The following is a 15,151-nucleotide window of genomic DNA, read 5'->3' as shown; positions in this document are numbered from 1 at the left end:
AACTCTACCTCATCATATATACAAATCAAACAGTAACGTACTAGCTTTTCTACAAATTAGAGAAATCTATTTTCTGAAATTTTTGAATGAATTAATAATTGAAATTCAGTATAGTTCTGTCCTTAAGAAAACTTTACCCAGCTACTGCTACATTTATTCATCTAATCTAATTAATATATACGTTAATGGTAAAACACGTACATTAATAATGATATGATATATAATCAATCATCAACGCAAATCACAATCACCACCACCACCACACCAAAAACAACACCACGGACATATAATTTTGTGACCAATAATATATGTTGAGGCATATCAATAATTCAAAATTTAATAATTTACTCACATATATTAATATTGTTGGAAATTACGGAAAAAATAATAATAGCTCAACAGATTAAAGAGCATATATAAATGATATTCTGGTAAAAAAAAAATGCATGGGGGAAATGGGAATCTGTTAGTTGGTGAGAATATAATTAATTATGTTGACTTGTGGAGATGGAGAGATAATTGATGTTGGTATAATACATAATTGATGTGTGGAGTATTACTAATTCCAAATACGAATTTTCCTCAGCTCATTTGAATAATTAGTGCTGTGGTAGCTGAGCGTAATGATCGAGGACAAGTTCCAATTCATTCAATCATATATATACAATATACATACATGCATAAGACTTCTTCTGCTAGCTAATTTAATTATTAACTAATTTATTCCCTTTGACCTCTACATACATATATGTGTTTATTAATTCATGCCTATTCCTTAATTCGGTTGTTATCATTTTTTTCTGTTTTGTTTAATAAGTCATCATATTTGATTTCGAATATTATTAATCTACCTTTTAATTTCTTCACCGGGTATATACTCACTACTCTATTTATAAATTTTATTTGGTCATAAATTGACGTATTGATACAACTCTGATCTCGCGACTTTTCTTACACACAATCCAACCCAAATTCAAAATGTTTTTTAATGATTATATTTTAGTTCATCTGTCAGTTCCATAATATATATATGTATGGATCATATTTTGTGTAATGGAGTAGGTGAGCGTGCGTCGTCACAAAATTATATTGAGAGAGAGATTTCTTGTTTACTTTTTCATTAATCTCTCTCTTATATATATATATATATATTAATTATAAGGTGGCCTGGTCTTAATTATTTTTTGAATGAATATATATAGATGCATGGACGTGGTCCGCGACCAAACCTCTTTGTTGTGTGTGTGTGTGTGTGTGTGTGTGTTGACATTACATTATATTGGATTAGTAAACAAATAATTACTATTATGAATTGACATTCCAAAAAAGAATCATCGTATATATACATCAAACCTATTTTGAACGTATATAGATTTTAGTTAGTTTGCTTGGAAATTAAATAAATGTTTTGGATATGAACACTTAATTACAAAAGTAAAGGGTTTATTTATTTATTTATTAATTAACTGAATTTAATTTGGTTGGAAATTAAATGGTTGTGTTACGTTACGTACGTTGTTGTCTAAATAACTCTAAACTAGTGGTTTAGTTATATATTTAATTAACGTAGGACTTTGTCTGCACCTAACCATTAACCAACCACATGTAATTAACAAAACAAAAATGCTCATTAATATTGATGATGCGAATAAATACTCAAAAACTATCTGAAATAGATGATGACCTCCCCTTTTAATTAGCTGATAGTATAATTTTGTTACAATTAAGACTAACAAAATACTTGAACTGAATATAATATATATTTTTTCTTGGGTTTTCTGAATATATAATATAATTAGGAATGTAAAAAAAAAAAAAAAAGTAATAAATGCTAGATCGAGTAGAAAAAAGATATAAAATGGAAACGCGTTGATAAAACAGAAGAAGAATGACTTAGTCAACCTGAGGAAGGCAGAAATGTTGGACACAACGTATGTACATGTACACACAGTAATACTGTAATAGTAGTAGAGCTGGTTGGTAGACCGTAGATATTAATAACATATGCTCTAGATAGATGCCAAATTATATTATTATTTATAAAAAAAAGGAAAATTAAAATAGACATAGTAATTATAATTAGTAGAGAAAAGTAAAAATATATGTAGAGAAGCAGAAGCTGAAAAGTCAAAAAGAGCTTCGGTTGTACGCGTACAATGGTTTATTATATAAAAATAAATAAAGAAAAGGAAAAAAACATTATATTGGCTAATTGTATTATTACATGGATGGTTGATTGATGCTGCTGAAAAGGTCTTTGCTCGATCAACCCAATTTAATTATTTAATTTACTCCTACTTGTTTTCTCCAACTTTCGACGAATGTGGGTTCACACACACACACACACAACCAAGTTTGTTCTTGTACCATTTTTTTGTCCATGTACCACATGTCTGTATTATTTATTTTCTTAATTCTTTATTATTAAAATTAGGAACTTAATAAATTTTAAATTTTAAAAAAAAAAAAAAAAAATGAAATGGGGGGAGTTGGCAAAGTCAGTGTGATTACAAAGACCGTTGAATAAGAAGCAAATGATGATGATCGTCGTCATTGGACCTACCCAACCCAACAACTTTGTGTATACATATATCTTTCTTTTCCTCTCCCCATTCATTCTCACAATTTAATCAATCTTATCTTCTTCTTCTTCCTCCTCAATTTCTCTCTCTCTCCCTCTCTCTAATTATTATTTATCTACAGCAAATTAAATCAAAGAGTTAATAATAATTAAGATTGGGGTTCGATCGATCGGTTGCAAGCAAGCAAGCAAGCAAAGGTGGGCTGCTGGATAGCTAGCTAGCTATTAGATTGTTGATCATCATCATCATCATCATCATCATCATCAAAAGATGCCTGTAGAAGAACGGGCTTTCGCAGGTGGAAGTGAAAACCAGGAGGAAACACAGAGTGAAAGTAGTAGTAGCGATGAAAATAAGGATGCACAGAATACAGTTTCATTTTACAAGCTATTCGTATTCTCTGATGGTTGGGATAAAATATTGATGTTTATTGGCACACTTGGTGCTCTGGGCAATGGATTCAATCCACCTCTTATGGCATTACTATTTGGCGAACTTGCCGATGCTTTTGGTGCTACCCGCGAAGGAAAGATTCTCCCCGTCGTTTCCAAGGTATGTATATTCATATTCATATTCATCATCATTTCTTCTTTCTTCTTCTCTCCATAATATCAATATATCATTCGCCCTCTTATGTGTTTGTTTTATGTATAATAATATATGTTTTAACGTCTGCAGGTAGCTCTAAAGCTTGTCTATGTGGCCGTCGGTTGTGGTTTAGCTGCATTTCTCCGTAAGTACTACCTCCCTACCTAATAATATGTCTTATTAGCTGCTTTGCTCATCAATAAATCTATCTATCTATCATCATCATCATCATCGTTGGATTGTGTGATTTACAAGACAAGTAATGTAAAAATGGTATGCAGAGGTGGCTTGTTGGATGATCACCGGAGAGAGACAGGCGGCTCGAATTAGGACTCTGTATCTGAAAACAATATTGCAGCAAGACATAGCCTTCTTTGACAAGGAAGTACACACTGGTGAAGTCATTGGTAGAATGTCCGGTGACACTGTTCTTATTCAAGATGCCATGGGTGAGAAGGTTGGCAAGTTTCTTCAGTTGATGACTACTTTTGTTGGTGGTTTTGCAATTGCCTTCACTAAAGGATGGCTCCTCACCCTCGTCATGCTCTCTTCCATTCCTCCCTTGATGATCTCTGGTGGTATCATGGCCAGTGTTGTTTCTAAAATGGCCTCTCGTGGTCAAACCGCTTACGCCAAAGCTGCTGTCGTCGTTGAACAAACCATCGGCGCCATCAGAACCGTCAGTCTCTCCATCCGTCCATCTCTCTCTCTTTCTCGGTTGTGTTTTTATAAGTACGTAGGTCTAAAATATCTCGGTTGTGTTATATGTCCAGGTGGCCTCATTTACAGGAGAGAAGGAGGCTGTCTCTAACTATGCACAATCCCTGGAGTTGGCTTACAAATCAGCGGTGCACGAAGGGCTGGCCACTGGACTAGGTCTCGGTTCTGTTATGTTTATGATGTTCTGCAGTTACGCTTTGGCTGTTTGGTATGGTGCTAAGCTCATCCTCGAAAAGGATCATTCTGGGGGAGACACATTCACCGTAATTGTTGCCGTATTAACCGGTTCACTGTAAGCATCCTCTATATATATATATATATATATATATATACACACACAATCATGTATAGAGATATACTTACAGAGCTCAGCTGACAGATATATATTCTCAACATATGACACAGGTCTCTAGGACAGGCATCTCCTTGCCTGACAGCATTTGCCGCTGGTAAAGCAGCAGCCTACAAGATGTTCGAGACCATAAACAGGACACCCGAGATAGATCCATTCGATAGCAGGGGAAAAATTTTGGCTGACATTTCTGGTGATATTGAACTCATTAATGTTCATTTCAGTTATCCTGCCAGACCAACTGAGGTTATATTCAGCGGCTTCTCTCTGTCCATCCCCCGTGGCACAACCGCCGCCTTGGTTGGCCAGAGTGGGAGCGGCAAGTCAACCGTCATCAGCTTGGTCGAGAGATTCTACGATCCAATGGAGGGTGAGGTTCTTATTGATGGAATTAATCTCAAAGAATTCCAACTCAAGTGGATTAGGTCCAAAATCGGTTTGGTGAGCCAAGAACCTGTGCTCTTCTTGGGCAGCATCAAGGACAACATTGCTTACGGAAAGGAAGGCGCAACTGATCAAGAGATCAGATCCGCAACTGAGCTAGCCAATGCTGCTAAATTTATCGATAAACTCCCGCAGGTTCTTTTCCCAATCAATTCCACGTGATTTCGAGTTTTATATATATTAGCAGCAAATTGATTGACTGTTTTTGAATTGTGATGCTTGCAGGGTGTAGATACTTCGGTTGGAGAACACGGGACTCAGCTTTCTGGTGGACAGAAGCAAAGAATTGCCATTGCCAGAGCAATTCTGAAAAACCCGAGAATTTTACTTTTAGACGAGGCTACAAGTGCACTTGATGCAGAATCCGAGAGAGTAGTCCAAGAGGCTCTCGACAGGATCATGGTTAACAGGACAACTGTCGTGGTTGCACACCGCTTGACCACAGTAAGAAATGCCGACACCATTGCAGTCATTCACAAGGGAAAGATGGTTGAAAAAGGTTTATTTCATCAAACACCTTACTTCACAATCTCATCTTTTCCTTATTCAAACTAAACCATGATGCAACCATTTATGATTAAGTAATATTAACGAGGTTATACGGTTAACAGGTACGCATTCTCAACTGCTGGAGAATCCGGAAGGAGCATATTCTCAGCTTATACGGTTGCAAGAATCCCGTAAAAAGGAAGAGGAACCCATTGAGGATCCAGACAACGTGAGCTACAGTATGGAATATGGTAGGCAAGCTAGCCAAAGAGCGTCCCTTCTCAATTTAATGAGCAGGAGATCTTCAAGGCTAAGAAGTGGAAGTCACCGCTCAATGTCCATCACTTTTGACCTGTCTAGAGGCCTTAGTATTTCTAGAACTGAATATCAAGATCTAGAACTCGCTTCTGCTGATGAGCTGAACAAACATCCAAGTGTTCCAATGAGCCGACTCATCGCTCTCAATAAACCGGAGGCTGGTGTTTTAATAGCAGGAGCTCTTGCTGCAATCCTGAATGGAGCAATTGTTCCATTCTTTGGCATATTACTCTCTATTGTCATTAAAACTTTTTATGAGCCACCAGAGGATTTGAAACGGAACTCCAAGTTTTGGTCACTGATGTTTGTGGCTCTTGGTGGTTTGTCATTAGTTGCATATCCATTGAGGACATATCTTTTCGGTGTGGCTGGTTGTAGGCTCATAAAAAGGATAAGAATGATGTGTTTCCAGAAAGTGGTCACCATGGAAGTTGGTTGGTTTGACGAGCCTGAGAACTCGAGTGGGGTGATAGGGGCTAGGCTATCTGCTGATGCTGCTACAATTCGAGCTTTGGTTGGTGATGCACTGGCACAATTGGTTCAAGATCTTGCCTCTGCAGCAGTTGGACTGGTTATAGCTTTTATCGCAAGCTGGCAGCTGGCACTCATTGTCCTTGCCTTGTTGCCTCTCATAGCGTTGAATGGATTTGTGCAGCTCAAATTTATGACGGGATTCAGTGGAGATGCAAAGGTAGACTCATAATTAACAAATACAAAAATATGAAAAGGGTAAGTTTGGGTAAATCGTTACTCATGTTTATTGTTTGTATAGGTGATGTATGAAGAAGCAAGTCAAGTTGCTAATGATGCTGTGGGAACAATAAGAACAGTGGCTTCTTATTGTGCAGAGGAGAAGGTGATGGAGATATACAGGAAGAAGTGTGAAGGGCCAGTTAAGATAGGTGTAAGACAAGGATTGATTAGTGCTACGGGTTTTGGTCTATCTTTAGCCTTGGTGTACTTCGCCTATGCCATAGCCTTCTACGCTGGAGGTCGCCTTGTTGATGCTGGAAAAACTACATTTCCAGACGTCTTTCGTGTAAGTACGCTACACACATATTTAACTGCATGTGAAGGGGTAGTAGTTGTTGTTCAGTCCAATAACTAATTTGTATTCGTTCGTGCGTGCAGGTATTCTTTGCTCTAACCATGGCAGCAGTGGCAATATCTCAATCAAGCACATTTGCCCCGGATTCAGGCAAGGCCAAGAGTGCAACTGCTTCAATATTTGGCATCCTAGACAGAAAATCGAACATTGATCCAAGTGATGAATCTGGCACGACATTCGACAATCTCAAGGGAGAAATTGAACTAAAACACCTCAGCTTCAAGTATCCCACAAGACCTAACATTCGGATATTCCGTGACATCTCTTTGAGAATTCCCAGTGGCAAGGTATGTATGTATATATATTTTTCTTTTTCTTCAATGCCGTATTTCACTGTAAAAGTGTTTTACTTTGGTCGAATTATTCTTCAGACGGTTGCTCTGGTGGGAGAGAGTGGAAGTGGGAAGTCAACGGTGATTGCTCTATTGCAAAGATTTTACGATCCAGATTCAGGGTTGATTACAATTGATGGGATTGATATTCAAAAGATCCAACTGAAATGGCTAAGGCAGCAGATGGGACTTGTGAGCCAAGAGCCAATCTTGTTTAGTGGATCAATCAGAGATAACATTGCTTATGGAAAGGGAGGGAATGCAACTGAGGCAGAAATCATATCTGCATCAGAGCTAGCAAATGCCCACAAATTCATCAGCGGATTGCAACAGGTATATTCTTTTTTATTCTCACTATACATAATATTATAAATAAAAACATAAATTACAAGTACTCGAAACTGATAAAAGTTTAAAAAACGTGCAGGGGTATGATACGATGGTTGGGGAAAGAGGAGTTCAACTATCAGGAGGACAGAAACAGAGAATCGCCATAGCACGTGCGATTGTGAAAGCCCCAAAGATACTGTTATTGGACGAGGCGACAAGTGCACTGGATGCAGAATCGGAGAGAGTTGTTCAAGATGCACTTGACAGAGTCATGGTTAACAGGACAACTGTGGTTGTGGCTCATCGGTTATCAACAATCAGAGGAGCGGACCTTATCGGTGTGGTTAAGAATGGAGTTATCGCTGAGAAAGGGAAGCACGAAGCTCTAATCAATATCAAAGATGGTTGCTACGCATCCCTAGTGGCTCTTCACATGACTGGTTCAACTTGATCATCACCATCATCATCATCATATTAATTTATTTATTTATCTTGATTTTATTTTTGGGTTGAAAAACAAGGTCTTATTATTGAGTATAGTTAGATGAATAGTAATTATATATATATATATATATATATATATATATATATATATATATTATATATATATATATATATATATATATATATATATATATATATATATATATATATATATATATATATATATATATATATATATATATATTATGATGCAATAAAGAGCAAAGTAGCAGCAGCTAGTGATAATATTGCATAAGTGTATATATATATATACATATATATGGACTGAAAAGAAGGAACAGCAAGTCCAACTCCATTCTGGAGTTAATATATGTACGTGAACCATCATCATGTGTCGCTACCAATCTCTTATTTTTTACAATCAAAACTTATTATTTCTTTGTTTGTTTTTCTTTCTATTCAAGATCAAGAAGCATGTCTCGCTGCCATTTTATATTTTTTTTAGTTTTAGCTTAACATTATTTACATTGCAGAATTGGGATCTATGTACTTGGTTTTGTTATTTTCCTTTGGCAGCTCTCTCTCTCTCTCTCTCTCTCTCTCTCTCTCTCTCTCTCTCTCTCTCTCTCTCTCTCTCTGTACAGCAGTAGTTGAACAACTTTCTGATTTCGTATTTGTTGGCGCCAGATTTCCGACAATTGAAGATCGAGGAAATCCGCCAAGTTTTAGAATTAAAAGATTGGCAAAGATTTGTTTTCCATGTTTATTTTGGAATTTATTAGAGTCCTATTTTATAATACTTCTATTAGGATTTAGATTTATTTCCATGTATTTTATTCTAGTTAGGTATCTTTTGTACATATCTAGAATAGAAGTATAAATCAACTAGGATTCTATTACCTAGTTAAATAGATTTCTTAGGGCTCAAGTTAGGTCTTAGGGCTTATTTTCGTGGCTATATAAGCCTCCAAGACATACAAGAACCGTGCGCATTATTTGGAAGAAAAATCACTTCATAGCGTCGAAGGTTTGCTAAGGCGTTCTGCGGAGCAGGACTGTGCCATCGTTGTGTGTGCCAATATATACAGATCTGCTGTATAGATCTCAAGGGAGATCAGCCGCGTTTCTGAAGGGAGTTCAGGCCTGAAGGGAGTTCGAGGTACGCGGTGTGGAGCTGCTGTTGGAAGAGACACGGAGTTCAAGTTGTGTACAAGAACGGCATATTACATAAAGAGTAGGGGTGTGCACGGGTCGGTACGGCTCGGTTTTTCCAATAAACCAAACACGTACCGATAATATCGGTTTCTCATATTTTAAAAACCGAATATGTCGGTTTTTTTCGGTTCGGTGTGAATCGGTTTTTCGGTTTTCGGTAAACGGTTTCGGTATCAATTCGGTTTATTTTCGGTTTCGATTTCGTCTATTTGTTCGAACTGGTTCGGCATAAAACCCATATATTTGGACTTTCATTATATTTATTTGAGAAAATTAACAAATAACAACCGAAAATTAACTAATAAAAAACACGTCACAACCAAAATTAATTAATAGAAAAAGATGTCACATGGAGGCGCTCGAAAGATAGAGGCATGCTAGGATAAGTATTTATAATATATATCAAAAATACATCATTTTGTATAAATCGGTTCGGTTCGGGAAATCGGTTCGGTAATTTTTAAATTCTCCGTACACAAACCGATATTTTCGGTTTTTCAAAAAAAATTTACCGTATATGCGGTTTTAAGTCGGGACGGTACATATCGGCTCGGTTTTTTCGGTTTTCGGTTCGGTTTTTCGGTTTTTCGGTTTTTTTGCACACCCCTAATAAAGAGGGAGTCTTTAGTGTTTTTAATAAGTCCTATTAATGTACACTGTAAATCTGAACTAGTGAAATCGTGTTTGCAGGTCCACGTGGATGTAGGGCACATTTGTGTCTGAACCACATTAAATTCTTGTGTTTGTTTACTCGCTTTCAGTAGTTTATAACTGTGTTAACACAAGAATTGTAGTTATAACTGCATACTGTTCCCACAACAACTGTTACAACTTCGGTTAACAGATTTTCATAGGCATTTAAAATCAACAATTGACATCAAGAGCCGGTCACTAGATATACTTAGTGTCTGATTTTGGGAATTTGATTTATTTGCTTTACTTGTTGTAGGATGAGTATTCACAAGGAAGGCAGTTCAACTACACGTCCCCCATTGCTAGATGGAACGAACTATACGTATTGGAAAACCAAGATGATGATGTTCATCAAATCAATGGATGAAGATTCATGGCGTACAATTCTAACAGGGTGGACGAGACCAGTGGCCAAAACCAGAGAAGGTATTGAGTATGAAAAACACGAAGAAAACTGGAGCAAGAAAGAACAGACAGTGGCAAATACCAATTCAAAGACTTTAAATGCTATATTTAATGCGGTTGACACCAACCAATTTAAATTGATACCTGGTTGTGAATGTGCCAAAAGGGCATGGGATATTCTTCAGACTGCGTATGAAGGAACAGCCTCAGTAAGACTGTCAAAACTCCAGATGCTTGCCACTCGCTTTGAAGATCTTAGAATGAACGAAGATGAGACCGTAGCGGACTTCAATTCGAAATTGTGCGACGTTGCTAATGAAGCTCATGGCCTTGGAGAAACATATCCTGAAGAGAAACTTGTACGCAAAGTTCTAAGATCTCTTCCAGATCGATTTGCATACAAGATAACTGCAATTGAAGAGGCTAATAATGTTGATGAACTCCATCTTGACGAGCTCATAGGAAACTTGCAGACATTTGAGAACAAGCTGAGTATGAGTAGAATGGACAAAGAAAGAAATTTAGCTCTACAGTCAACCAGTGTTCCAACTTCTGTTGTTTCCACTCCTGTTGTCCCAACAATGTCTTCTGTTGAAGTAGAACTTATCAAATTAATGACACGTATTGCTGAAAATTTTGATAAGATGGTCAAAGTAAATGAGAATCCCTCAAAGGCTGACACACGCCTCAAGAAAAGAAGAATTCAGTGTAAAGAATGTCAAGGATTTGGTCATACTCATTACGAGTGTACCAATAGACTAAAGAAGCGGGGAAAATCTATTACTACTGCCAAGAGTGATAACATGAATGACTCCAATGAGGAGGAAGACAAAAAGGATGGAAACCTTTTCTGTGGGACTAACACGATTGTTCAACCAATAGCTAAAGCTACAGTGCTTGTGCAGACATCCGTCAGGTATGAACATTCTCTGTCTGATCACCTTGTTAGTCTAAACTCTTCTTTTAATACAGGTGAAACCAGCTCAGACGATGAAAAGGAGATTACTGCAGAAATGATTCAGCAACAACAAGATGAATTGCTCAAAACATGTCTTGCTGTAGATGAAATGAATAAGGCCTTGAAGACACAAGTTGCCGAGCTCGAGAAAGATAAAGAGGTACTTTTGTTTAAATTGAATACTGCTACAAAAGATGTTCAGAAACTAAAACAACAGTTAAATTTAAAAAATTCTCAACCTCCTGCGAGTAAGAAAAACTATGTGTGTAAGTTTGACAAAAAGGTTGATTCTAAAAACACTTTTGTGAAGAAAACTGATTGTCCTAACAACTCGCATGTCTTAACAAACCAAAAGTTTTCTCGTAAAACCAAGGTTGTAAAAAGCGGTAATCGGGTCCGAGTCGGTCAGGCACCGACTCACGATTAATCGGTGCGGCGGTGATTAATCGGTGATAAATCGAAAATAAATCGGTTTTTAAAATTTAATATAATATATTTGTAGATATTATTTATAATTACTCAAAACATAGATAAAAAATATTTAAACATAGTTATATCTCCATCATGTATATATTCTAATAACATAATAAAAGTTTAATAATAATAAGATCATAATACATAAATATCCTTATAAAATATAAATAAAAAGGCAATTTTTTTTGAATTTACATACATTCTTGGCATACATCATTAGTTCTTTAACAATAATAATTAACATAAACAAAATAAAGCATAAACTCCTTTTTTTTTATATTAAAATCCCAACTTTTATTTTGATTTATAAAAAAATAAAATAAAAAAAAAACACTAAAAATCGATTTTTGACCGATTTTTTGCCGATTTTTGCCACCGAAATTTGACCCGCTTTAAAGGTTTGACCGCCTCAGACCGTCTCGGACCGCCTCAAACTGCCTCACAGGCAAAAAACCGATTTTTCAAACCTTTACACTAAAATCGTAAAGGTTTTGGACCGACTCGGCCGAGGCGACCGATTAATCGGCCGCCTCGGCCGATTTTTAGAACACTGCGTAAAACTAATGGAAAAAGGTTTGTTCCAACTTGTCACTTTTGCCGTAAATTGGGTCACATAAGACCAAAATGTTTTTTAAGATGAAAGTTGATAAATAAGAGTTTGTCACAACATTTACCCAATTCCGCTGCGTTGCAACATGCTCCTAAGATGGGACACTCTGATATAAAACAAAAATGGGTAAAAAAAGATGACATTAATTGCTTTTCCGGTGCAACTACTCTTAATACTTGTGCTAGTAACTTGTGGTACTGTTCTAAGTATATAACAGGTAATCCGAAGCACTTGAAGAACTATCAGAAATGTGCAAGTGGACATGCAACTCTTGGTGATGGAACTAAGAAACAGGTAAGAGGTAAAAGAACTGTTAATCTTGGTAGAGATCTAGTTGAACAAAAGGTTGTGTCAATAGACTGTGTGTCAACAGATAATCAGTTTGCTAATTCTTTTACAAAACCTTTAGATTCCCCTCGATTTGATTCCTTGCGTAAATCGCTTGGAACTTGCTGTGTTCATAAATGAACAATGAAATGATAGTGTAACCATCCTTCTGTTATGTCCAGGTTACACTTGAAAGTTTGATAGGACATACTGAGTTACCACACATATCTTGTGGTAACATGTTACAGCCTTTGTTGATCTTTGTTTTACTTTGAAAGGTTTGATTGTTTATTCTTGCTATCTGAATTTGGGTCGATAATTTTTGTGGATTAATTTTTTGTTCCTGCGAGGACTCTAGATAGAAGAGAGCTGTCACCCTCTATCGGGAGTGATCAATGCCTATGACCTCATTCATCTCAAAGATCATACTTCTATAGGAAGAATTATGCCATTTGCATATGTATTCCCGACTTCTAATTAAAAGCTATGTGAATTATTAAGAAGGTTGCCCTCCTAATATTTGGTTGAACTACATATCAAGAGTCACCAAAAAAAAAAAAAAAAAAAGGGCAGAATAAAACAAGGGTGTGATTTCTTTGGATGTTGTTCAGGTATTTATTAGTGAAATTCTTCTTGAAGTTCACGATCGAATTTCCATGCTAATCGCATATGCATTCATAAACCCATTAAAATACCTAATTTATGATTTCTTGAGTATGGTCATGAGGCTATCGGTATATCGTGCATCCAAGAGCTTGTTGATAGCATTTTATCTAGTTTCTTTCAATGTTCTTTAAATTAATCCTTGAAAAGAATCTTCCTATTTGGCTAACTTGGTCTACTTGATTTCCTTCATTTTTCAAACTTGGTTCATGCTTGGGCTGATGTTCTTTAGCTTTTCGAAAAATTTTAAAATTCCAGATTTATGAGGATTTTCGAATTAAGGGGATCTAGATATTTTGTATTTTTTTGCAGCTTACCTTATTTGCTGACTGCGTGTCTTAACAGACCTTTGTTCTGACTAGGACTCTAAGTCTATCTTTGGCACAAACTGATCAGAAAGGGGGAGTAGTAACAACCTCTGCCGTGTGACAGAAATAGTAACATCTGCCGTAACAACCTGCGTTGTGATTTCCTGCGCTTTGAATATTTTTATTTGATATGTCATGCGATTAAGTTTATATTCTGACATTGCAGGAACATTTAGTTGGTTACGACATTTTTATGTCGAAACATTTAGTGTCCTAACAGTCTTTGTTACAGGGGGAGTATATCTCTTCTGCAGGGGGAGTAGTTCTATTTTGCAAGGAGAGTTCTTGTTAAACATGGATTCTGACCAATCTATGCCAAATGGGGAGATTGTTGGCGCCAGATTTCCGACTATTGAAGATCGAGGAAATCCGCCAAGTTTTGGAATTAAAAGATTGACAAAGATTTGTTTTCCATGTTTATTTTGGAATTTATTAGAGTCCTATTTTATAATACTTCTATTAGGACTTAGATTTATTTCCATGTATTTTATTCTAGTTAGGTATCTTTTGTACATATCTAGAATAGAAGTAGAAATCAACTAGGATTCTATTACCTAGTTAAATAGATTTCTTAGGGCTCAAGTTAGGTCTTAGGGCTTATTTTCGTGGCTATATAAGCCTCCAAGACATACAAGAACCGTGCGCATTATTTGGAAGAAAAATCACTTCATAGCGTCGAAGGTTTGCTAAGGCGTTCTGCGGAGCAGGACTGTGCCATCGTTGCACTGTGCCATCGTTGTGTGTGCCAATATATACAGATCTGCTGTATAGATCTCAAGGGAGATCAGCCGCGTTTCTGAAGGAAGTTCAGGCCTGAAGGGAGTTCGAGGCACGCGATGTGGAGCTGCTGTTGGAAGAGACACGGAGTTCAAGTTGTGTACAAGAACGGCATATTACATAAAGAGGGAGTCTTTAGTGTTTTTAATAAGTCCTATTAATGTACACTGTAAATCTGAACTAGTGAAATCGTGTTTGCAGGTCCACGTGGATGTAGGGCACATTTGTGTCTGAACCACATTAAATTCTTGTGTTTGTTTACTCGCTTTCAGTAGTTTATAACTGTGTTAACACAAGAATTGTAGTTAAAACTGCATACTGTTCCCACAACAACTGTTACAACTTCGGTTAACAGATTCTCATAGGCATTTAAAATCAACAGTATTGGGCCCAATACAAAAACCACTGAATATTTCCTATATGGGCCATCGTCATTATCTCGGCCCAATAAGAATGGATTTTGTGATTATAATGTCTCAAGTAAATATTATTTATGAATAAAATTCATCATCCTCAACAATTTAGGTAGGAGGAATAGGAAATGGATGTATGGGTCCGGATCTGATGAGTAACACTTGCACTAACTAAAAGCTAGCATTAAAAAAATGCCGGAATATTAGGCACTAACCAAAAAAGCATGCGCATTAAGAATTAAGAATATAATTAAGAAGAAGATGAATAATAGTAATTAATACTAGTAATCGATTAGATTAGATTAGATTAGATTAGATTAGATTGAAAAAAGCAAGGTCATTGTTGGTTTGGTTGGTTAATAACTAGCTAGTCCAGTGAGCAGTAATAAATAAACAAGTACACGTGTATGTACAATGAAGTTTGAGTTGGTGTTTGGTGGATGCACTTGCATTTCATTTCATTGAATTTCATTGAATTTCTATCTATAATTAGAAGATGATGCATGCGGTCATGAAAATTGACATCCGAATTAATGCGAAT

General features: G+C 36.4%; 1 protein-coding gene across 1 annotated transcript; it reads left to right on the top strand.

Annotated features, from left to right (window-relative positions):
* Positions 1-2,555: 2,555 nt before the first annotated feature.
* Positions 2,556-7,821, top strand: LOC105955650 (ABC transporter B family member 21). Its single transcript, XM_012979420.2, has 11 exons — positions 2,556-3,134; positions 3,261-3,315; positions 3,452-3,849; positions 3,944-4,182; positions 4,296-4,821; positions 4,912-5,185; positions 5,298-6,184; positions 6,266-6,532; positions 6,625-6,888; positions 6,973-7,266; positions 7,361-7,821. Exons 1-11 carry the CDS (start codon positions 2,853-2,855, stop codon positions 7,712-7,714), a joined length of 3,840 nt encoding a protein of 1,279 aa, XP_012834874.2. The 5' UTR covers positions 2,556-2,852; the 3' UTR covers positions 7,715-7,821.
* Positions 7,822-15,151: the final 7,330 nt, after the last annotated feature.

This window comes from Erythranthe guttata, chromosome 4, assembly GCF_056151865.1.
Source record: "Erythranthe guttata isolate IM_541 chromosome 4, IM_541, whole genome shotgun sequence".
Classification (NCBI taxonomy): Eukaryota; Viridiplantae; Streptophyta; class Magnoliopsida; order Lamiales; family Phrymaceae; genus Erythranthe; species Erythranthe guttata.
This window is presented reverse-complemented; position numbering and strand designations above follow the sequence as displayed.